At 43.3% G+C, this 24,428-nt stretch overlaps 3 protein-coding genes across 6 annotated transcripts in view; 2 read left to right on the top strand and 1 right to left on the bottom strand.

Annotated features, from left to right (window-relative positions):
• The first annotated feature begins 1,899 nt into the window (after positions 1–1,899).
• LOC115185188 (uncharacterized) lies at positions 1,900–3,366 on the top strand. Its single transcript, XM_029745701.1, has 2 exons — positions 1,900–2,848; positions 2,909–3,366. The coding sequence occupies exons 1-2, from the start codon at positions 1,955–1,957 to the stop codon at positions 3,173–3,175; spliced, it is 1,161 nt and encodes a 386-aa protein (XP_029601561.1). The 5' UTR covers positions 1,900–1,954; the 3' UTR covers positions 3,176–3,366.
• A 4,253-nt stretch (positions 3,367–7,619) lies between these two features.
• On the top strand, positions 7,620–17,719 carry LOC115185143 (catenin beta-1). 4 transcript variants are annotated; one of them, XM_029745694.1, is made up of 18 exons: positions 7,638–7,804; positions 9,075–9,109; positions 11,483–11,533; positions 11,656–11,880; positions 12,071–12,324; positions 12,450–12,688; positions 13,159–13,360; positions 13,506–13,650; positions 13,825–13,928; positions 14,045–14,074; positions 14,332–14,670; positions 14,809–14,967; positions 15,082–15,201; positions 15,361–15,511; positions 15,757–15,878; positions 16,222–16,282; positions 16,611–16,835; positions 17,007–17,719. In XM_029745694.1, exons 3-17 carry the CDS (start codon positions 11,521–11,523, stop codon positions 16,817–16,819), a joined length of 2,373 nt encoding a protein of 790 aa, XP_029601554.1. In that variant the 5' UTR covers positions 7,638–7,804; positions 9,075–9,109; positions 11,483–11,520; the 3' UTR covers positions 16,820–16,835; positions 17,007–17,719. The 4 variants fall into 4 exon arrangements, with proteins under 4 accessions (XP_029601556.1, XP_029601553.1, XP_029601555.1 ...); XM_029745693.1 differs by lacking the exon at positions 9,075–9,109 and having other exon boundaries at positions 7,621–7,804; XM_029745696.1 differs by lacking the exons at positions 9,075–9,109; positions 16,611–16,835 and having other exon boundaries at positions 7,620–7,804.
• Positions 17,720–17,868: 149 nt separating this feature from the next.
• Positions 17,869–24,428, bottom strand: part of LOC115185199 (serine/threonine-protein kinase ULK4-like) — a 121,388-nt gene continuing 114,828 nt past the window's right edge. Inside the window, exons 6-7 of the mRNA XM_029745708.1 lie at positions 19,757–19,845; positions 17,869–18,052 (exon numbers count right to left, since the gene is read on the bottom strand). Coding sequence (XP_029601568.1) covers positions 17,989–18,052; positions 19,757–19,845 — 153 coding nt within the window. The 3' untranslated portion in view covers positions 17,869–17,988. The remainder of the gene's footprint in view (positions 18,053–19,756; positions 19,846–24,428) is intronic.

Raw genomic sequence — 24,428 nt, 5'->3', positions numbered from 1 at the left:
TCTAGTAGTGACTAGCTATAGCTCAATGCAACAATACATCAAATCTAAAAGTAAAAGAATGCAATTAAGAAATATATAAATACTTAAACGAGCAATGTCAGAGTGGCATAGACTAAAATACAGTAGAATAGCATACAGTATATACTTATGAGACGAGTAAAGCAGTATATAAACATTACTAACATGACTATTATTAAGTAGTATATAAACATTACTAACATGACTATTATTTAGTATGTCAACATTACTAACATGACTATTATTAAGTAGTATATGAACATTACTAACATGACAATTATTAAGTAGTATATAAACATTACTAACATGACTATTATTAAGTAGTATATAAACATTACTAACAGGACTATTATTAAGTAGTGTATAAACATTACTAACATGACTATTATTTAGTATGTAAACCTTACTAACATGACTATTATTAAGTAGTATATGAACATTACTAACATGACTATTATTAAGTAGTATATAAACATTACTAACATGACTATTATTAAGTAGTATATAAACATTACTAACATGACTATTATTTAGTATGCAAACATTACTAACATGACTATTATTAAGTAGTATATAAACATTACTAACATGACTATTATTTAGTATGTAAACATTACTAACATGACTATTATTAAGTAGTATATGAACATTACTAACATGACTATTATTAAGTAGTATATGAACATTACTAACATGACTATTATTAAGTAGTATATGAACATTACTAACATGACTATTATTAAGTAGTATATGAACATTACTAACATGACTATTATTAAGTAGTATGTAAACATTACTAACATGACTATTATTAAGTAGTATGTAAACATGACTATTATTAAGTAGTATATAAACATGTCTATGTACATAGAGCAGCAGCCTCTAAGGTGCAGGGTTGAGTAACTGGGTGGTTTATGTCATTAATTGTAGCGTGAGTGTAATGACGAAATATTTCTATATTTCATAAAGACATACTGCACTTAGGTACTCCACTTTATAACATTGGAGGCCCTATATAAATCTTATTACTCAAAGTCAAATTCAAAATGGCTTTTATTTCCTGAGAGGGAACTTCATGTGTGGTGACGGATTGCTACATACAAGACATAACAACATAGAACACAAAACATGTACAGTATAAAGGATTGGAAGCGTTACATGCAATCACAGGCTATATCGCTGGTCACCATAGCAGCACCCATCTGTAGTACGCGCTCCAGCAGGTATATCTCTCTGGTCACCCCCAAAGCCAATTCCTCCTTCAGCCGCCTCTCCTTCCAGTTCTCTGCTACCAATGACTGGAACGAACTACAAAAATCTCTGAAACTGGAAACACTTATCTCCCTCACTAGCTTTAAGCACCAGCTGTCAGAGCAGCTCACAGATTACTGTACCTGTACATAGCCCATCTATAATTTAGCCCAAACAACTACCTCTTCCCCTACTGTATTTATTTATTTTATTTTGCTCCTTTGCACCCCATTATTTCTATTTCTACTTTGCACTTTCTTCTACTGCAAATCTACCATTCCAGTGTTTTACTTGCTATATTGTATTTACTTCGCCACCATGGCCTTTTTTGCCTTTTACCTCCCTTACCTCACCTCATTTGCTCACTTTGTATATAGACTTATTTTTCTACTATATTATTGACTGTATGTTTGTTTTACTCCATGTGTAACTCTGTGTTGTTGTATGTGTCAAACGGCTTGCTTTATCTTGGCCAGGTCGCAGTTGTAAATGAGAACTTGTTCTCAACTTGCCTAGCTGGTTAAATAATATAGCTGGTTAAATATATATATATATATATATATATATATATATATATATATATATATATATATATATGCATATTTACAATACAAATACATAAATACTTCAAGAGTTGAGCAGTTTGATAGACGTTGGCACCAAACTAGAAGCTGCTTAGGTTAATATGGGAGAGCTGTATAGCTGTGCCTGGAGGGTAGGGGCTATGCTAGTCATTCAGGTTAATATGGGAGAGCTGTATAGCTGTGCCTGGAGGGTAGGGGCTATGCTAGTCATTCAGGTTAATATGGGAGAGCTGTATAGCTGTGCCTGGAGGGTAGGGGCTATGTTAGTCATTCAGGTTAATATGGGAGAGCTGTATAGCTGTGCCTGGAGGGTAGGGGCTATGCTAGTCATTCAGGTTAATATGGGAGAGCTGTATAGCTGTGCCTGGAGGGTAGGGGCTATGTTAGTCATTCAGGTTAATATGGGAGAGCTGTATAGCTGTGCCTGGAGGGTAGGGGCTATGCTAGTCATTCAGGTTAATATGGGAGAGCTGTATAGCTGTGCCTGGAGGGTAGGGGCTATGTTAGTCATTCAGGTTAATATGGGAGAGCTGTATAGCTGTGCCTGGAGGGTAGGGGCTATGCTAGTCATTCAGGTTAATATGGGAGAGCTGTATAGCTGTGCCTGGAGGGTAGGGGCTATGCTAGTCATTCAGGTTAATATGGGAGAGCTGTATAGCTGTGCCTGGAGGGTAGGGGCTATGTTAGTCATTCAGGTTAATATGGGAGAGCTGTATAGCTGTGCCTGGAGGGTAGGGGCTATGCTAGTCATTCAGGTTAATATGGGAGAGCTGTATAGCTGTGCCTGGAGGGTAGGGGCTATGCTAGTCATTCAGGTTAATATGGGAGAGCTGTATAGCTGTGCCTGGAGGGTAGGGGCTATGTTAGTCATTCAGGTTAATATGGGAGAGCTGTATAGCTGTGCCTGGAGGGTAGGGGCTATGCTAGTCATTCAGGTTAATATGGGAGAGCTGTATAGCTGTGCCTGGAGGGTAGGGGCTATGCTAGTCATTCAGGTTAATATGGGAGAGCTGTATAGCTGTGCCTGGAGGGTAGGGGCTATGCTAGTCATTCAGTGTGTTAAGTCAAAGGCTATTTGTTCCCCCTTCTTTCTCACTCCTTTTTTGAATATGTCACTGAGGGGTTCCTGGCAAGTTGCTCCAACGACCTTTCCACTGATTCTCACCTCTATTAAAGATTTATACATTGAATTATTTAACACATTGGAACTTCATACTATGGTAAACAGTAACTACCCATTGCTAGCAGTGTTTATTTTATTTTATTGGAAACTATGTTTTGGATGGAATTGTAATTGTAATTGTAGGTCGGCAATGCAGTAGAACGAAGACGTTAATGGATTGTAATGTTAGATGCTGTATTTGTTGTGCTTGACCCATTGTTCTCAACTATGTCTGTCTATTACCACTGTGAACAGAGGGCCCCAGGGCCCTGGTGGATTGTAATGAAATTTGCTGTATTTGTTGAATGTGAACACTTATTTCAACATTATAGGAGTAAGGACAGGTATTTCTTTATTTTTTACTTCAGTTTATTTTAGTAAATACATTCTTAACACTTATTTTTCTTAAAACTGCATTGTTGGTTAAGGGCTTGTAAGTAAGAAATTCACTGTAAGGTCTACACCTGTTGTATTCGGCAAATGTGACAAACAAAATGTAATTAGATTTTTAATTTGAGGTAGAAATGTATTGTATCCCCCTCATGTCTACATGTTACAGAGGAACCCAGGGCCCTGGTGGCTCACCTTGCCTTGCACCTACTACTATTGTCTCTGCAAGGATGTAGGATCAGGCCCTTTGGCTGAGTAGAGGTCAGAGGACACAATCCTATGTGCACACAAGTGGGTTTAAAGTGCCCCCTGCTTTCACAGGGGAAGAAAAGAGACCCTCCCCTCAGCATATAGCATCAATTCCAGCAGCTTCCCAAGGGACCAAGTTCTTTCTCTTGCATCCGGGTGCTGTTCCTCTCACTCTCTTGCTCTCTCTCACTTTCTCACAGACAAACACACACAGCCTAATGTAACCAATCGCAACAGAGCTTGATGAGTAACCCCAGCCTTTCGTAAGCCCTCCTGGCAGTGACTGAGACCTGTGACTTCCCCAGTACACGTGAACCCATTGGGAGAGAATAGGCTTTGCACATGTAATCCTTGTCTCTATGTTTATTTTTGGTGCCTAGACTCTTTCCTTCAGTGGGGAGAATGTGTGCTTAAAATGAGGCGTCGTGATTCCCAACCACGCAAAAGGTGTGTGTGTGTGTGTGTGTGTGTGTGATTTATACCAATGTACTGTAATGACAATCTAACTATAGTGGGAAGGGATTCAAATGAAATATCTCAGTATTCATGTAGTATTGAAAATAACATTTCAAGTACTCCTGATAATCTGGTAATACAAATATAGATCATTTTAACAAAATGAAAGGATGCAGGAGCAATAGTTATATTTTTTCCCATAGTGCACGTTTCTCACAATATGCAACGTGGTCATGATTGAATCTTGCCCAACAAGTATTATTATGTTACTGTATATTTTTTATTACACAGATTACACTCTGAATATTTTCCCACACCATCGCCTTAGTTTTCAACACAAACAATTCAAATCAGGCTAGTGTCAGTGGTATTTCTCTGAAATTCTATCCTCCATTATGAGTGTTTTGTCAAAGTAACGCCCACAAACCATATAGAACCAGTTGATGGCTTGACAATGCCTCTTTTGTCATTGGATAATTTGATCAATAATCATAGTATGCACCTTCTTTTTTTTCTCTCGAAGAGCTACTGTTTTCAGAAATGTATACATTTCTGAAGATTCCTGTTGTGGATCTGAAAATCTATGTATTATGCACTTATTATCATAGTAATTGAAATATACTTTATGCACTTTGTCTATTTATGATTTATCAGTGGGTTTCACAGTAACAGTATTTTGAATTGTTTTATTTCTAAATTAAATGTAATTATTTTCTTTAAGGCCCAGTGAAGTCACCATGCGGTAAATTGGTTAATAGACCAACAACAAAGAGAGTTCCAAACCTCTGCCAATAACAGCTAGTTTTCTGTGTTACCCTCCCCACTCAGACCACTCCCAGACAGTCCTAGCAAAATTCTTGCTTGAGAAATAGTTTTTTTGCTAAAAAGCTGTTTTGGTCCATTTGAATGGAAATCTATTACAATAAGGTACTAAATTGTTACCCAGAAATGATTTGATATTGATTTAAAAATGGCTGCATTGGGCCTTCAATATAATTGTTTTGCCTTGGAATCTACATTTACAATAATGTACTGTTATCCATTCAGACCTTGCATATTGACTTGGATACTGAATATAATATCTTAATGTTTACACCCTGACTGTTCATCAGAACGTATTGAGGTCAAAACAGATCTACAGGATTTTTTGGGGAACAAATGTAATTGATCACTGATGTAATTCTAGTAATATTTTTGTATAAACGATCGTTGGCAGGTCACATCTAGGCCTAGTGTTCATTATATATTCCTGCCAATACAATTCCCTTAAAAACTATATAGCCTTCCCTGTAGCTCAGTAGCCTTCCCTGTAGCTCAGTTGGTAGAGCATGGTGTTTGCAACACCAGGGTTGTGGGTTCGATTCCCACAGGGGGCCAGCACAGAAAAATAATGTATGAAATGAAATGTATGCATTCACTACTGTAAGTTGCTCTGGATAAGGGTGTCTGCTAAATGACTAAAATGTAAATGTAAATATGTATTGTAAATAAAGATGTGAAACGAATCTCTGTGCCCACATAATAATGTCACCTGAAGGTTATCTATAAGAGAGAGTTTTTTTGGTCAGGTGAGTACTACACTTAATAAAGTACTGACAAAGGCCCAACATTTGGGGTCACATTTGGCAAACCTCTGCTCCCAGTCAACTGAGACCCTGCTTTATTTTTGGACAGGAATCCTCCTGACCATGAAAGTTTAGGTAAGAAAGTCTACTGCAGTGCCTTGATGGCCATATTTTGCAGAGAGAATAGTTGTTACTGTACATACGTTTAGATTCTCATGCAATTAACAACTCATTCCTTGTGTGAATCTAATTTATTTATTTTATTGTCCATTTAAAAAAAAAATCATTTCAGATATGAGTCTCTATTTTTATTTTATTTTTACATTAGACTAGAATTGATTGCATTGAAATGGAATTGACACCAACCCTGTAAAACATCCATGATTAAACCCATTTTTCATGAGCTGAAATAAAAGATCCTAGAAATGTTCCCTACGCACAAAAAACGTATTTCTCTCAAACTTTGTGCACAAATTTGTTCTCATCCCTGTTAGTGAGCATTTCTCGTTTTCCAAAATAATCCATCTACCTGACAGGTGTGACATATCAAGAAGCTGATTTAACGGCATGATCATGACACAGGTGCACCTTGTGCTGAGGACAATAAAAGGCCACCTATGCCCTCCCAGGCCCACCGATGGCTGTGCCCCTGCCCAGTCATGTGAAATCCATAGATTAGGGCATAATTTATTTATTTTAATTGACTGATTTCCTTCTATAAACTGTAACTCAGTAAAATATTTTAAATGGTTGTGTTTATATTTTTGTTCAGTATTTTTTGCACTGCCACATTTTTTCTGATTGCAGCTTCCTTGTTATTAATCTTCTAGGATGTTATTCACAAAGGGATATTCAGGTATACTACATCTATCTCAAGGCCATCAGACTGCTAAACAGCAATCCCTAACTCAGAGAGGCTGCTGCCTACATTGAGACCCAATCACTGGCCACTTTAATAAATGGATCACTAGTCACTTTAAACAATGCCACATTAAATAATGCCACTTTAATAATGTTTTCATATCTTACATTACTCCTATCATATGTATATACTGTATTTTATACCATCTATAGCACCTTGACTATGCCACTCAGCCATCGCTCATTCATATATTTATATGTACACATTCTCATTCACCCCTTTAGATTTGTGTGTATTAGGTAGTTGTTAGGTATTACTGCACTGTCAGAACTAGAAGCACAAGCATTTCGCTACACTCGCATGATCTGCTAACCATGTGTATGTGACCAATACAATTTTATTCAGTACAAGATAAACATGACACAATGTTGTGGAAAATATAGAAAGGAAATCAAGGTGATCATAAAACCATCATGTATCTTGAGTCATGACTGTTGCCACATTATATGGAATCAGGGGAATCGTTTTGAAAAAAAATAAACAGTTCCTACACACACTACATTCCAAATACCCTTAGTATATTCTGAGCAGTGCCTAGGCTAGAGATAAGCTATTTTCAGATATGCAGTAGAACTAAATGCCTCTGAGAACGTTTTCAGTATAGCATTGTGAATGTCTCTTTAGTAAATTCAGTTGAAACAATAAGCTGTCCGTTTTAAGATTCCGTACAGAAGTACTGCAATTTTTTGAAAATGATGTGATTGTCCATTGAAGAATTTTGCAGTCCCATCCATAGATGCATTCCTGGTCTTCATCCTAATTTATGGAAAAGGTACGCTGCCGGAACTTCATACCATCTGGATTCATACGCCGATTTTATGATCAGGATTTGTTCTTTCCTTTTATGAAATACAATACATTATAGTTGTATGAAGTTGTTTTAAGATTGTTTCTAATATACATATATATAACGGACTTCACTTTGATAATTTGATAAAGACCATGATATGGTATCTATTTTATTCCTACATGCGGAAGGATAGAGTTGCCACATAATTGTAATTCGGTCTATTACAGTGCGACGCCATTTTAAACCCAATGATTCAACAGCAGTAGCCAAGTTGTTCCTTGACTGCTGAGGGGGTAGTCGAAGGACTCGCTGGTGATTGTAATTTTAACGTATTTTTTTACATTTATTTTTCTCTCCACGAGGCGTTGGTTTTATCCACCTAAACGCGAGGAGACCGATTTGTGGCTTTTGACAAGGGTAGGCATCTTCGTTAATTTTTTATATATTTTTTTATTTGGATTTGACATCGAATGTATTGCGTTGTATTTGGTTGGTAGCTAGCTAAGTTAGCTAGTTTGTAGGCAAATGTTTTCCGCAGTCCAAAGGCGGTGGCAAGCAATCTGAATATCAGCGCATCGTGATCACGACAACTGGAGTCGTACAGAATTGATTGGAATTCACAAATAGTTTTGTCAGAAACGAATTGAATTCCCTTTTAGCCAGCTAGCCATGGTGGTAGCAGGCTGCGCCATGGCCCGGACACTCCCCACTAGCTAGCGTTTGCTAGCTGCCGTAAACGAGGTGATTTGCTAGCTAGGTCAACATTCCGGCGCTCTGACTCATGTTAGTGGTCGCGAGAAACAACTGTCTAGTTAGCAACTATTGATACAGCTGACTGGAACGTTTTGCCCTGTTACTTTTCAATTGGCTTGAACCGGGAGACATTTAAGTAACGTTAGCAAGCTAGTTAAGACTGAGAGAACATTTTTCAATCAAGCAGCTAACGTTGGCTGGCTAGCTAGATAATAGTAAAAGGTTCCATTTTTGCTAATGTCACTAGCTACGTCGAACTGGATGGCAATAGCGCAAACACTATCCCACGTCTAACAGTAACTTTAAATTCATCAACTGATTTTATTGTAAATAAAGTAACTTAATTTCAATGTAAGATGCCCATTGTAACTAAGTGGATTTGTTAACTAACATTATCAAAGTAAACAAACATTGTTTAATTTCGTCAAACGTGATACTGCTGTCAATAAATCAAGTTTTGTTTTAGGAACTGGGTAAAACTGTTTTACTGGTCGTCAATTTAGACAAAGACCGACAAATTCCTTAGCCGTTTTGATTTGAGAGGATGTTGAGGAGGAGCTTGACTGAAATTTGAGTCGTTGCTCATCGGAAATTCGGGCAGACTGAAGTGGACTTGGTTGTAATGTGGGGGTGGGGAGCTAGCTCGCTGGTGGAAGATTTTTCTGCTCTTGCCACCAATTTCTAGGGAAACAGCGGAACTACTCCGGAAATACCCCATAAAGAACCCAACGTTGTTTTTAATCGGGATCATCTCACGCATGCAAATAATATTTTCACCGTGGAGGTGACTTGATATTTGGAAGAAACGTGCATGATGCCTTTGCCTTGGACATTGTAACGTGTATCTTATTGTTTGTTCGGCTACAAAATATTGACAATACAATAACGTTGTCACGGATATTGACGTGATTCATCTACCCACTAACATTTGCAGACTTTCCTGGAGGATTGGTGGCTTGCTAAATCACAGTAAGTTATCGAAACTTCGGTCTTGAGCAGGATATGGCACATACCTCTGTGAATTCATTGTTTGAGAATGAAATTGAGGTTTTAGAATTTGATGCCGTACTTTTCTTCAACTTTCACAGCATCGGATGCTGTAAAAGTTGCTGAAAGCTAGGGCATGATTCATGATTGGTTACATGTCTAGCGCAGTTAATAAGAAACCAAGTCTTAAGTCAAATTCAGAGAAACTGTTAAATTCGTTGCAAGAGTTCGTCTATTTGCTTTGATTTTACTCCAGGCAATGACGAGTAGTAGCCTAATACAGTAAACAATACTTGTTTGCTAAGACGGATGTTCTTGTTTGACATTGTCATGCATTTTCATTAAAATCATATTTATTGATGGGTGGTTAGTTACAATCTTAGCAGTAATTGAATGGCTACAGGCTCTAAGAGAATTTGGCCATGGTAGTATGCACAGTAGGCCAAACGACCAGGAATTAGTAGTTGTGACTGCTGACTGTGCACACTGCTCTGAGGGGGAGAGATTGGTCTCAAATTCAGCTCACAATACAGCAGCTACCAAGCTTTCTCTGGTAGTTTCTCTGACAGCCACGTTCATATGTTGCTACGTTTAACCTCCATTTAACTTGGGTTGTTTTTTTTAAACAGACACATGGTAATGGTTAGGGAACTCAAGATTAAACAGCTTGGAAATGTTCATTTGGTTTGCTTATGATCTCCTCTGAATTGCTCATTTGCTTTCCATATGTTTACCATTATGTCGGTAGGCTTGGTTGTATCCTAGATAGGCAACATTTGCAAATTCATCTATGTTCCTTGAACTGTTGATCTTCTGGTGCTCTAGGAATCCATGCCCCTTGAAACAGCCTATTAGGTCCCAGTGTCTTTAGCCCAGGGCAATATAGTAGTGTTTTTAGACTCCCTCCATCACAGATGTCTGTCGTTTTGACTACTAGCCTTTTAGTGCATTGCAAGCAGATGTGCTGAATAATCTCCATAGAAACTGTGAGTGACTATTAAACATTTGTATGAGGACAAGTATCCCATCATAGCCCCTTTGAAAAGTGCAGCCTCCAACTCTGATTCATACTGCTCTTTACAGTTTAAATTGAAGCAATCAGATTGAATTGCCAGGGATGGTTTTGGATATTGATTGGTTTGCTGCAGTTTATTAAACTGACTCATTGTCTGCTGCTGGGTTCTGATAATGACCCAAATTGGGTAGTGAGCAAAGCTAACTGTCTGTCTTCCAATCTGATTCCGTCAGTGTAGCTACTGCTCTGCATGTGGGTTTTAATTTGCCCACCAGAGGGTCTGGTGATACTGGGAGATCCTGGTTTTTTTTTGGGGGGGGGGGGGGGTACTACTGTGGTAGAAATGACAATTTGAATGGAATTCATTACACTTGTATAAACTAAAACACAGCTGTGATGGTATCTCTGCCATGTGCCCTGCTAATGCTGTAGCAAGGTGTTTTGTTGGGCTGGGAGGATACCAGCGTTGCAAAATAAAAATGTTAATGTCAAACAACACAAGGCACAAGTTTTGGTCCTTAAAAAACGTATGTAAAATATTGTGCTATAGCTTGGAAAATACATCTGACTTTGGATGACATTTGTTTCCAACATTATGGCTGTTTTCCTAAATATTAAATCTGCTTCATATTTAATTTCCTTGCCACAATACTTGTATGGTGATACTGGTATCCTCATGGCCCTAGTGTTTTGCATCGGACCTGTCTGAGGGATCATGTTACAATCATTGGTTGAGGGGTTCATAGATTGTTGTGCTGCGACATGCAGTTAACATTTTTACATCACTGTCACTTATGGCGCTATCAAAATCCTTTAGCTTCACATTTCCTCACGGTGCTTTTTAGTTCAGTTTGTCTTATTTAAAAAAAACTTTGTATTAAATATTTCAGCTTTTTATTGAGGTGTCTGAAATGTGGTGTATAAATAAAGCTTGATTTGCTCTTCTAGAACCCAGAATATAGGGTCTAACAGAACTCTCTTTGGAATTCTTGTTTATTACTCCAAGAAACTGTACTTAACAGATTGTCTTCATTTGAGGATGTGCTACCAATCTGACATTTAATTGTTTTTTTTTTTGCAGTCTTTGAAGTCCCACCCCCTCCATTCCCCACTGTTTTGATTTGGCCTCCATTAGTTTAGCTGCCAAGTTGGCGGCTAAATGTATGAATCACTAAGTTAGCAGTTAATTTGATGTCTAGGTAATGCAGCCCTGATTCTGTTTTTTCCCTCTGCTGGAATTTAGCTGGTCCAATGAAAAGGTTGCTTTGTGCTATTTGTTTTGGCATGAGCTGAGGTGGAAACGGCTGTATGAATGAACTTTGCTGTTCTGTTATTTTCAGATCTGGAAGCTGTGCAGGCTGTGGTTTTTGAAAGTAACATGGCTTCCCAGTGTAAGTATTCAGCTTTTTAGAATAACTTAAACATTGCTAGCACTGATTTTTAATTCAACGGTCTTCCCCTCTGGTTGAACTGCCTCCAGGTAACCTAACGCTGGTTGTTTTCTAACATCTAGCTGATCTGATGGAGCTGGACATGGCCATGGAGCCTGACCGAAAGGCTGCAGTGAGCCACTGGCAGCAGCAGTCATACCTGGACTCTGGTATCCACTCAGGGGCTACCACCACCGCCCCCTCCCTGAGTGGGAAGGGCAACCCAGAGGAGGAGGATGTGGATAACCAGGTGCTGTACGAGTGGGAGCAGGGCTTCTCTCAGTCCTTCACACAAGACCAAGTGGCAGGTAAAAAAAATGACACTACAATACCATGGGAATGCTTGACTGGGATTTTGAACATGTCACATGGTATGAAGTTAATGGATAGTAGTTGGCACGTCATTCTACTGACAAACCTCAGCTTTGGCTCCGACTCCTCTTTAGAGGAATCTGGCCACCATCTTAGAAGTGGCTCTGACCTAACCCCTCTCTCCAGACATTGATGGGCAGTATGCCATGACCAGAGCCCAGAGGGTGCGTGCGGCCATGTTTCCAGAGACCCTGGACGAGGGCATGCAGCTCCCCTCCACACAGTTCGATGGGGCCCACCCCACCAACGTGCAGCGGCTGGCTGAGCCCTCTCAGATGCTGAAGCATGCCGTGGTGAACCTCATCAACTACCAGGATGACGCCGAGCTGGCCACCCGCGCCATCCCTGAGCTGACCAAACTACTCAACGACGAGGACCAGGTGCGTGTAGCTAACCACAACCGGCCCGCTTCGGTCCCCAACCAACTAGGAAATGCACCTGACTTAATGGTGTTAGGTTATATAGAGTTCTGTCCTGACCTCTTCTCCTGTCTTCATTCCTCCAGGTGGTGGTGAACAAGGCTGCAGTGATGGTACACCAGCTGTCCAAGAAGGAGGCTAGCCGCCACGCCATCATGCGCTCCCCCCAGATGGTGTCGGCGATCGTGCGCACCATGCAGAACACCAACGATGTGGAGACAGCCCGCTGCACCGCCGGCACCCTGCACAACCTGTCCCACCACAGAGAGGGTCTGCTGGCCATCTTCAAGTCTGGGGGCATCCCTGCCCTTGTCAAAATGCTTGGGTATGTCAGTCAGCCCTTGGACTGTAACCTGACCTGTCGCTTGAGAGTTTCTAAGGAAGTTGTTTTAAGATGGACTGCACAGAATCACTGATCTAAAAGTCCCCCTGCATCTCACTAACTGTTCATTATGTGGTCGAGATTAGAGATTGTGTGCAACGTCTTGCTCTAACTCAGTATTTCCTAAACTGACCATTGTTTTTGTTGCTCTAGCGCTACACAGCCTAGTCAGATGACCAACAAGTCAAGCTTTAATTATTTTAGCAGCTGTTGTGTTAAGGCAAGAACCAAAATGCGCACCCTCTTGGGGTCCCCAGGACTGAGTTGGGGGAAATGCTGCTCTAACGGTTCCCTCTCAAACAGCCCTGATTTTTCTTTAGCTACTTTCTCTGCCATGTAGTTTGTCACTACAGTTACCTTCCTGTGTGTTCAGTTAGCCTTTGGTACCTTCCAACCTAAAACTGTCTCCTCAGGTCCCCAGTGGACTCGGTGCTGTTCTACGCCATCACCACCCTACACAACCTGCTGCTCCACCAGGAGGGTGCCAAGATGGCCGTGCGCCTGGCCGGGGGCCTGCAGAAAATGGTGGCCTTGCTCAACAAGACAAACGTCAAATTCCTCGCCATCACAACAGATTGCCTTCAGATCCTTGCCTACGGCAACCAAGAAAGCAAGGTAAGGAACTTAGTGATTTTAATTTTTAATTTACTGATGTCTTGGTTTTAGACATCTTTGATGCTTTGCTCTGTCCCTTAATTCGGGCATTGATTGTGATCTGTCTGGGTGTATTTTAAACATCTTTGATGCTACCCCCTCCCAGCTTATCATCCTGGCCAGCGGTGGGCCCCAGGCCCTGGTCAACATCATGAGGACCTACACATATGAAAAGCTGTTGTGGACTACCAGTAGAGTTCTCAAAGTGCTCTCTGTCTGCTCCAGCAACAAGCCTGCCATCGTAGAGGCTGGTACGTACTACCTTTTATTTATGGACCTTTTATTGAGTCTGCCTCAGTTTAAATTTTTTTTTATTTTTTTTATTACATAACATGCATATTGCAAAAGTGAGGGTAAGAACACACTTAGTTCAGTTGGCTCTCACTCAGTGAGCTGGGCTAAATAAAGGCTGTGTGTTTCTCCAGGTGGTATGCAGGCACTTGGGCTTCACCTCACAGACCCCAGTCAGAGACTAGTCCAGAACTGCCTGTGGACCCTCAGGAACCTGTCAGATGCTGCCACCAAACAGGTGAGGAGCCGTCCACCACTAGCACACCTCTGTTCCTCTTTCCTACACCTTTCCTTCCTGAATTCTTCCTACATAAGAGCTCTCTTTCTGTCTCCCTGCCTTTTTCCATGGAGAAGACGACCTTAGCTGAAGTAGATGTGATGCAGGTAAAAGTAGTCCTTCCTGCCTTTCTGTGTTGGAGCTGTGGCTAGTCAGAGCCCACTTCATCTACAGCCCAGCTCATCGCACCCTTAAAGTTCAGCTGACTTACTAAAGGCTCATTAAAGTAAAGAGTTAAACCCACCTGAAGAAGAGGAATTAGTGTAAGCATCTCTCTGAGAAGAAGCGATCAGTGTAAGGCTGTCTGGTGGTTAGCTGTGTTGGTCTGGATGAGACATGCCGGTGTATTCCTTTCCTCTAACAGGAGGGTATGGAAGGTCTGCTGGGGACCCTGGTCCAGCTCTTGGGCTCTGATGACATCAACGTGGTGACGTGTGCTGCCGGCATCCTGTCCAACCTCACCTGCAACAACTACAAGAACAAGATGATGGTGTGTCAGGTTGGAGGGATTGAGGCACTGGTCCGTACCGTGCTGCGTGCCGGAGACCGCGAGGACATCACTGAGCCGGCCATCTGCGCCCTGCGCCACCTCACCAGCCGCCACCAGGATGCTGAGATGGCCCAGAATGCCGTGCGGCTTCACTACGGCCTGCCTGTGGTGGTCAAGCTGCTGCATCCCCCCTCCCACTGGCCCCTCATCAAGGTAATGTTTGACTTATGAAAATGGGATGTGGCCAATCAATTTGTTTCCACATCAAGTTAGTAGCAGAGCCTTTTCATCTGTAGACTGAGTTCCCCGACTTGGAAATGAAATTGTTTGAACATGATCTCTTCCTTCCAGGCCACTGTGGGCCTAATCCGTAACCTGGCTCTGTGTCCAGCCAACCATGCCCCTCTGCGTGAGCAGGGGGCCATCCCCAGACTGGTGCAGCTGCTGGTCAGAGCCCACCAGGACACCCAGAGACGCACCTCCATGGGAGGCACCCAGCAGCAGTTTGTGGTAAGACACACAAGCGTAACATACACCTCCACACAGTGCATCTGTCTCCCAATAAGCACACAGGTTTCCTCAATGCTCTCTGTAGTCTGAACTAATGGTTGTCCTGCACCACAGGAGGGAGTTCGTATGGAGGAGATTGTGGAGGGCTGTACTGGAGCTCTGCACATCCTGGCTAGAGACGTCCACAACAGAATCGTCATCAGAGGACTCAACACCATTCCACTCTTTGTCCAGGTAAGACCTCTAAGAAACTTACATTTACTGCTCCCCACAACTACAGATTTTCAATTTTGTTCTATCCAATTTGAACCACCCTTTTTTAATTGTTTTAATTTTTTATAACTAATCTGATCTTTGCAACTCCTGTACCTTCCTCCTCTCTTGTTGCTGCAGCTGTTGTATTCTCCCATTGAGAACATTCAGCGTGTGGCTGCAGGAGTTCTGTGTGAGTTGGCCCAGGACAAGGAGGCAGCGGAGGCCATCGAGGCTGAGGGCGCCACCGCCCCCCTCACAGAGCTGCTTCACTCCAGAAACGAGGGCGTGGGTGAGTTAACAGGCCTCGGTCCACAACCATCTCTGTTGGCGCCTCAACTCTTATGATTGTTTAGCCCACAAATAAATGAAAATAGTTGCCATTCTAGAGCTATGCAGGTCTATGTCATGGGAATTCTAGAATATCTATGGTTTAGGCCTCTGTCCAGAAGGATCTGTCTAGCTAAGCCGTTGGTGCATTACTTTCTATGGATGGGTAAGTGAGACAACTCAACCCTGTTTGTGTTCTCCCCTCAGCCACCTATGCTGCTGCCGTTCTGTTCCGTATGTCTGAAGACAAGCCCCAGGACTATAAGAAGCGTCTGTCTGTGGAGCTCACCAGCTCCCTGTTCAGGACGGAGCCTATGACCTGGAATGAGGTGCGCTGCTGTTTAGTCACTTCTGTCTGCTGCATCTCAAATGGCACACGGCCTATGGGCCCTGGTCAAAGGTTGTGCACAATAAAGGGATTAAGGTGCCAATTGGGAAGCAGCCTGGGAGACGCTGGGGAGCCATGCCAAATTACGTGAAGTGTCATACTTTAAAATAACTTTAAAGTATTATATGTGCTTGGATCTGGAGCCAGGAGCCCTGTATTTACTGAGGAAGTGTCTTGTGTTCATGGCCCATGACAGAACTTCTAGGCAGAACACCTCAGGGCTGTTGGTGATTACTGATGTGATCCTTGTTCCTGATGTTGTGTTCTCTGGTCTTTCTCTCTAGACAGGAGATCTGGGCCTGGACATCGGAGCTCAGGGAGATGCCCTGGGCTACCGTCAAGAAGGTAAGCACTGTCTCATGGTGCCTTGTCCTGGTGTGCAGCTCTCAAACTGTTGCTCACATAACAGCCCAGCTCTCAGCCAGCACCTGGGCTCCTCCAGCAGCAATCCCCTGACACTAACTCCCCTTGGCCCCAGTGTGCTAGCTAAAGCTTGCAACTGGTCAGCAGCACAGCAGTCTACTTTAGATTGCAGACCAAGTAGTTTGGATTTGTAGTGGCTTCGTCTGGATTGGTATTATGATTGGTTGTTTTGATCCTACTACTGTGTGGTGCTTGTGTTTTAATAAGCTCTCTAACAAGTGTGTGCTCCCTCCATCACTTCCATTGGCAGACCCTAGCTATCGCTCCTTCCACTCTGGGGGATATGGGCAGGACTCCATGGGTATGGACTCCATGATGGACCATGACATGGGTGCCCACCACCCAGGCCCTGAATACCCAGTCGACGGGCTGCCCGACCTGGGCCACGCCCAAGACCTGATCGATGGGCTTCCCCCAGGCGACAGCAATCAGTTGGCTTGGTTTGATACTGACCTGTAAATAGACTACTTTTTAGGTAAGGAGCTGTGTTAAGACTAGGCACCACGGCTGTGTTTGGCGGTGACAGGCTGGTGCATGCTTGGACTTCTACTACTGTGGCTGAAGTTTCTAACTCTGCTCTTCTAGCTTCTCTTCATGCTGTGTGGTCCCATAGTAATGCCGGTGCCTCTCCTCTCCGCCTCTCCAGGTGTATCGTCTGATCTGAATGAACCTGCATTGTGATTTGGCTGGAGAAGTTGCTGGGAGGTTTTTGAAAGTGGGCTAGTATCTCAGAAAGTGCCTGACACACTACTGAAAGCTGAGTTTCCTATGGGAACACGTGGAGTGGAAGTAAAACTTTGTTCTGGTCTTTTGTGGGAGTTAAAACTGCGTTAAAGGAATTCCTGGAGTGGGTTACTCAAAGAAAATGACGCTGAAGAGTGGATCTAAAGATGGAATTTAAAACCCTGGTCTGTATTTTTTTACATTTTATTTTGTATGATTCTTCAGTCTGTAATGGTACTGATATAGCTTGTTATTATACTCACCTGTCTTTTCTGCAGTAATTTGTATCCATTTTAAGTCTCTCGTAGTGTTAAGTTATAGTGATAATGCTCCAATTAAAATGATATGGTGTAGAACACTAATAATCAGTTGCATTGTATTCTGATCAAGTGTAACATTGTGTAGCTTTTGTATAAAACCAAGAATTGGAAATGGTCCAAATATTTTCTTGCTTTAAGTGCACTGTTTGTAGTGTCACAAGGGTTCCAAAGGGTCTGTGGGGAGGGCAGCAGTTTCTTAAGTGTCTTTTAGTTGATAGCTGTTCAAGGAGGTGAAAAGAATCCCTAATTATTGTAGCCTGCTGTGCTTATTGGAGACATGGTCATGACATGGCTAAACAATAAAAATGGACTTTAATTTCAGCTGTCTTGGTGGTTTATGGAACGGACTAGTTCAGGTCGTTAGGCTACATGGGGCAAATGTGTCCTTTGTACTCAACTTGCACATCCTTTAAAAAAAAAAAAATCTAAAGTATTGTGAAGTGATATTATATTGGAAAGCAAAACCACAATAGATGCCAGTTTTATTATAGAGCAAGACACCATACTGGAGACACGGTTGCTGATCACTGATGTGAATTATGGTCCTTCTAGAAACCAAGCCCTTGTTGCTGATGAATCAACATTCTAGAATCCAATCCCTGTCAGGATCTCCGCTGCCAGTGAAACCACAGCAACATCAGCATGGGACCTGGGAAGAGATGAAGACAATGGACAGATGTGATCTCTTTTCCTCCCTAACAACCATTACATGGAGCCAGTTAAACTCAATCCTGTTCATTCCATCAGCAGAGCACTCCATTGTGAGGAACTAGGCTTTGATAAATAGACAAATACTTCTTGGAGCCTATATTCAATTTCAAACACTGCTCTCATTAGTCTCCATGATAAAGCTGTCTCATTTCTCCCATCTTCAAAGGCCACATTTTAATGTGACTAATTCACTAAATCTTAGATTATGACTGACTTGCCCAATAATGTAGAGTCCTGTTATGTCCACTTTCTAAAGAGTTGAACAAGCTATGCACCTCCAGTCCTCCTGACTGTCACACTATATCATTCTGTTAGTGGCAATCAGCAGTAGAATGATTAAGCCCCTCCCCGGTTCAGTAAAAAGCTGGCGGATGAGGTAGGAGAAATGATGAAGCCCCTCCCCGGTTCAGTAAAAAGCTGGCGGATGAGGTAGGAGAAATGATGAAGCCCCTCCCCGGTTCAGTAAAAAGCTGGCGGATGAGGCAGGAGAAATGATGAAGCCCCTCCCCGGTTCAGTAAAAAGCTGGCGGATGAGGCAGGAGAAATGATGAAGCCCCTCCCCGGTTCAGTAAAAAGCTGGCGGATGAGGTAGGAGAAATGAAGCCCCTCCCCGGTTCAGTAAAAAGCTGGCGGATGAGGTAGGAGAAATGATGAAGCCCCTCCCCGGTTCAGTAAAAAGCTGGCGGATGAGGCAGGAGAAATGATGAAGCCCCTCCCCGGTTCAGTAAAAAGCTGGCGGATGAGGCAGGAGAAATGATGAAGCCCCTCCCCGGTTCAGTAAAAAGCTGGCGGATGAGGCAGGAGAAATGATGAAGCCCCTCCCCGGTTCAGTAAAAAGCTGGCGGATGAGGAAGGAGAAATGATGAAGCCCCTCCCCGGTTCAGTAAAAAGCTGGCGGATGAGGAAGGAGAAATGATGAAGCCCCTCCCCGGTTCAGTAAAAAGCTGGCGGATGAGGCAGGAGAAATGATGAAGCCCCTCCCCGGTTCAGTAAAAAGCTGGCGGATGAGGAAGGAGAAATGATGAAGCCCCTCCCCGGTTCAGTAAAAAGCTGGCGGATGAGGCAGGAGAAATGTAATCACTCAAATTCAGAGCCATGGATGCAAGGGTTGACATCAAAATTATAATTAACAATGTTGAAGCTAGTGGTTTTTACAGTAAAACATGCTTATTTTGGGTTCTGATGGTGTAGAACATTTAGAACAAAGCCCATAAGATCTATTCAAATGTATGTAGCAATTGCTGATTGCCCCTTAAGGATCTCAAAAGAAAATAAATTCCCCTTGGTTGCCATGGTGAGCGAGGTGGTGACGTAGTCCAGCAGTCACACATGGAGAGAAGTTTGGAATTTCACCGCCACTTTGCCCCAAACCCCAATATTGTCCAAAGCTCTGCTTCATAAGCCTGGCTAGGCAACTTCAAAGGGATTGTTTTTCCATTTCAGAAAGGGAGGGAGGCCTCTAGCAGCCCAACAATGGGCCACTATCCCCCAGTTCGAGCCGCAACGGGCTCAAGGAATCTTTCATCGCACAACCCTGCCTTGGCCTCCCACATGAATGGATCAAAGCAGAGCCCCGAGGACAAAGCTGGAGTTCTAGAGAGGGATCAGAGTGGAGACTGGAGAGAGTCTGTTGAATACACACCTGGCAGAATGACTCAGTCTCTGAAGAACATGGACCAGCTCTTGACCCTCAGCCGAGCTGTACCACAAACTCTCTGTAGTAGCTGGGATCTGGGAAAAAACAAAGACAGAATGACCAAGTACACACTACAAAAACAATGGATCAGGTTTCACAACTCATATAGCCTTGGGGTTATATTTCTATAGGATGTAGCCAGGCATAGTTACTACTGAATGAACAGACAATTCACTCACTGGTGCTTTAAAAGCTAGCCTACATTGGAGCACACACAAAATGGAGGCAGATAGAGGAATGTCTGTGTGCTAATGGAAAACAGGTGTTTGTTCCCTCCCCTGCCTACTGTTACATTAGAGGCTCCACAAGCATTTAAAGGCCTCCTAACCGCAGGACCGCAGCAAACCTGGTTTCAAATACTTCAGTGTTTGTTTGAGCCAGATGGGCAGGGTTCTGAAAACTTTTGGGACTATTCTATTGGTTCCCATTGCGCCAGGCAAACTCAATAAAGCTCAGCTAAAGTATTTGAAAGAAAACAAATCCTATTTGAACCCAGGTCTGGTTCACAGGAGTTAGACTAGAGTAGACGTCTGACGTTACATTGGAAAATCAACAGGGAGACAAAGTGCTGCCCCTATAGTGGTTTATATCTGGAGCAGGTGCTTTATTACAACACCAGCCTTTTGCATGTGATAACATCTCCTTAGTCCAGCTCAGAAACAGGAAGAGGTGGGGAGACAAGGCAGCCAAGGACTGGTTCCCACTTGACAGGAAAGAAAGGAGAGTGTTTCTGCCTGTGATCTCCAGCTTAGTGTATAGAGCCGGAGCCCAGGCATGCATGCAGAACAAAGGGGGCTGACTGCAGGACAGGGGGCTGAGAGGGAGTAAAACCCAGTACAGGGGTTATGGAGCCAGGGCCAGGGGGGATCTCAGTATCATCTCTCTGACAATGGAGCCTGGAGCTACGGAGCTTCTCCAACCAAGGCAGCCAGGGTCTCTAGTCTCTCCTGTCAACCTGAACTGGGCCACCAGGTGAGGTGAGTGATGCAGTCTGGGAGACTGGGACACAAGGCTCCATCGCTTCACAGCTTCAAACACAGCATGGTCAAAGAGGGAAGGTAGGTTTGGGATTAAGGCAGAGCACAAATTAGAATCTGACGCACACTTTGCTTGAGGGCGGTCTTAGCTGCAATGGACACAGCCTGCCAGCAAGCTGACCCCCAAGCCGGCTTCTCGCTTTCCAATCCTCTGGGTGAGAAAAGTTCTGGATCCCAACTTCTCTGTATCAACGCTACTTCAGTTCAGGGCAATGCTCTGGCCCTTGATAATACCCTCTCTCTGACCATCTCAACCCAGAGAGGTGCTGCCTAGAAGGTGAGTCATTGAGTTGTCAGCGGTCCTCGTGGCCTTGTGTGAGCTGCTCTTTTAGTGGGATGGAAAGGTGATGACAAGGCATCCGTGTTTAATGGATCTGGATGACTAAACCAACTAGCGGGGGTAATTACTCCGCTGGGTTTATGAAGCTGCAAATACATTTTCATTGTAATCTCCTGTGACATCGCCGGCTCCTTCCACTCTGCCAGCAAAGTACTGCCCGTTGCCAGGCAACAGGGTTATGTACCTCGGAGGAGAGACTTTCCCTAATTCTCTGAGCTCCTCTCTCGTCCTATAATTCTATCCGCTGTAATATTGCTTAATACCCCAGCTGTCTACAACCCCATGCTATTCTCCACAACAATACTGTGCTTCTTTTTTTACAGATGTCATAATACAATAAGAAATAGGCTAGCATTTCCAGGTTCCCTCTTCTTCCCTGGTCCTATTCTTAGTATCCACACTGAGAACACTATCCAAGAGAACTGTATTATTACCAGTAGATGGCTAGTAGACAACACACTCCCCTTTTACTGAAAAACCCTGCCTGCATGGGTAAAAATGTTGAATGAGAAAGCAGCGTAGCTTTCCTTTGTGTGCTATTAAACACTGTCAGACTCAGCGAGTCACTGAAGAACTATGCTTGGCTACAGTTGTCAGCGCTACACAAACGTGGGAAAGTCGGTTGCGTGCCGTGCAGCAGACAAATTGGAGAGATGGAGGCTTAAAATAGCAGACAGTCACAGCTGGGACCGCTTTTAAACACCTGACCATAAATATGGTCCTCATCTGAGCATGTGTACACTGCTGTGGCTTTCTTCCAACCCGTGTGTGTGTGTGTGTGTGACAGGGAGAGCCATCAGTGAGATGGAGATAAAGAGAACATGAGAGAGAATGGGAGAGAGACAACATGAGAGAGAGAACATGGGAGAGAATGGGAGAGAGAGAACATGAGAGAGAACATGGGAGAGAGAGAGAGAACAGGAGAGAGAGAACATGGGAGAGAGAGAGAGAACAGGAGACAGAGTTATGTGGTGGGTGGCTCTGCTGTTCTGAATCCTGACTCCATACTAACAGGTTATCAGATAAACTGGCCAAACTGCATACATCTGATGTATTGTATATCTGTGTTAAGCTGCTTTGGACCACAGCCTCTCCTAAGTCGGGGCAAGCCTTTTGCTAGCTCAGAGAGAGAGAGAGATAAACGTTAGAGCAAAACAAAAATCAACAACCCAGCCGTCCTTCCCGTTCACTCCTCCTCCCCTCACTCCCCCATCTCTACAAACAAGTGGATTCTTCAGAATGTTTCATATGCACACTCAGTCTGGTACATCAAAGCTAACATGGGATGGTAAACCCTAGTCCTTGTAATTACAGAGTGAATTTACATGGTTGTTAGTGGAACCCATTCACAGATACAGTCTGAGGGGATCTACTTTTAAAACTCATGTGGACAAGAGGAGCGGACTGGCGGACACTCTCATAATAATAATAATGATTAGCTCTCTCCAGTGTTATCTAGATTTAAGGCCCTTGCGCTTAACTGTTTTGCTTTATTTCCCCCCTGTAAGATTAAAGTGAGATCCTCTCTGGTGCTGCTCTTTCATCTGTGTGGAATTTAGCAGATTGGGTTCCAGGAGCAGCTTGTGTTAGTTCCCAGAGGCGGGAGACCCGGGTTAGAACCCAGCTCGGTCACACCAGCACTCACACAGAAACACATGTACCTTGTGTGTTCATGGTAGAAATTCAGTTTGATGAACACACGTATGACCTCAGATGGTCTGAGGAGCATCAGAGTGTGGCCTGTCTCTCTCTGTTTCTGTGGTCCCTGACTGACTGTTGAGATCAGTGTGTTGAGCTGCAGCGAAGGGAGAGGGACAGGTCAGGCTCTGATGCCCTCTACCATGGTCCCACCTATCTCAGCTTAGATCACAGTGTCTGACACACACAGACACTACAGAGAGACAGAGAGGGAGAGAAAGAGGGACGGAGGCAAATGAATCAGAACTCAAACACGCCCGGAACATCCAATTACTGGAAGTTTCCTTCATTTCTGAGGCTCTTTTGTAACCTCAATTCAATTAGTGTTCCAAGTCGTCAAATGAATATTGAAGCCGTTTTCATATTAATTAAATGAATTCAGAAGGCAAGGGCAGAGTGAGCTAGGGGATAAAACATTTGTTAGGCATGCTAATAACTAGTGCTGCTATTCAGCCTCCGTCAGACTACAGACCCAGAGGACTGTCTGTGACCATGGCTGAGACGGTAATGACCAGGTTTTGCCCAAATGAGCCAAATAAAGCCCTGACTTAATTTATTCAGAATACAGGACGTGAACTGTATTACGCACTCACTTCCTACTTCCCACTTATCTAATTGGCTAGACGCAACCCATCTATCATTATGAGGACTCAGAGGGAGTTCTGGTGCAGGGTAGTGGCAACCCACACGTCTTCCCTTTGATTGAAAAGATCAAAACGTATTTGATTGCACACGTTTGATTCCCCTACCTTGTAAAACACAAACAGGGCTGGATAGTTGTGGTGTGTCTTCATGTGGCCGGTCAAATGGAAAGTATTTTTGTTGAAAGAGTTTTGCTGCAGCTAAAGACCTGATGACATTTCATTAACTGTCTGGCTCTGTCCCAAATGGCACCCTATTCCCTATACAGAGCAGTACTTGTTACCATAAGTAGTGCACTATAAAGGGAATAGGGTGCCATTAGAGAAGCACCCACCTGGCATTCATGAGGCTGTTTACCAACAAGTGAAGTCCAGTCAGGCCACAGGCAGCAGGTCCAGCTCCAGTCTGCAGTACTGGGGATGGCTATGTCAGGCTACAGGCAGCAGGCCCAGCTCCAGTCTGCAGTACTGGGGATGGCTATGTCAGGCTACAGGCAGCAGGCCCAGCTCCAGTCTGCAGTACTGGGGATGGCTATGTCAGGCTACAGGCAGCAGGCCCAGCTCCAGTCTGCAGTACTGGGGATGGCTATGTCAGGCTACAGGCAGCAGGCCCAGCTCCAGTCTGCAGTACTGGGGATGGCTATTGTGTAGATTAGAAATTATAAGAGAGTCTTGGCAAGAGATAACCTCAAATGTTTTTCAACAATAAAATGCCAAGGCCAAGAGCAACCCATTTCTTCTTAGTTTGACACCATTGCATGAATATGTGACATCCACTTGAATGGTGACCAGAAGCTGCAGATAAAATTAGAAGGTTTGGAAGCAAAATAATAGAAGTCAAAGAAAGGTGACAATAATTGGGGACATTTCTTAGTGAATTCATGAAATCTAAATATTTTACA

Source organism: Salmo trutta, chromosome 3 (genome assembly GCF_901001165.1).
Source record: "Salmo trutta chromosome 3, fSalTru1.1, whole genome shotgun sequence".
Taxonomy (NCBI): domain Eukaryota; kingdom Metazoa; phylum Chordata; class Actinopteri; order Salmoniformes; family Salmonidae; genus Salmo; species Salmo trutta.
Note: the sequence above shows the minus strand (reverse complement) of the source record. Positions and strands in the feature narration are given on the sequence as shown.

What these genes read in the sequence shown, in the direction of transcription:
- LOC115185188 (XM_029745701.1), top strand. Translation starts at nt 1,955, where the DNA reads ATGGGAGAGCTGTATAGCTGTGCCTGGAGGGTAGGGGCTATGCTAGTC. An exon ending in GGGCTATGCTAGTCATTCAG is followed by an intron (nt 2,849 to 2,908) that starts GTTAATATGGGA and finishes CTAGTCATTCAG; the next exon opens with TGTGTTAAGTCAAAGGCTAT.
- LOC115185143 (XM_029745693.1), top strand. An exon ending in CCATTCCACTCTTTGTCCAG is followed by an intron (nt 15,202 to 15,360) that starts GTAAGACCTCTA and finishes TTGTTGCTGCAG; the next exon opens with CTGTTGTATTCTCCCATTGA. An exon ending in CCTGGGCTACCGTCAAGAAG is followed by an intron (nt 16,283 to 16,610) that starts GTAAGCACTGTC and finishes TTCCATTGGCAG; the next exon opens with ACCCTAGCTATCGCTCCTTC.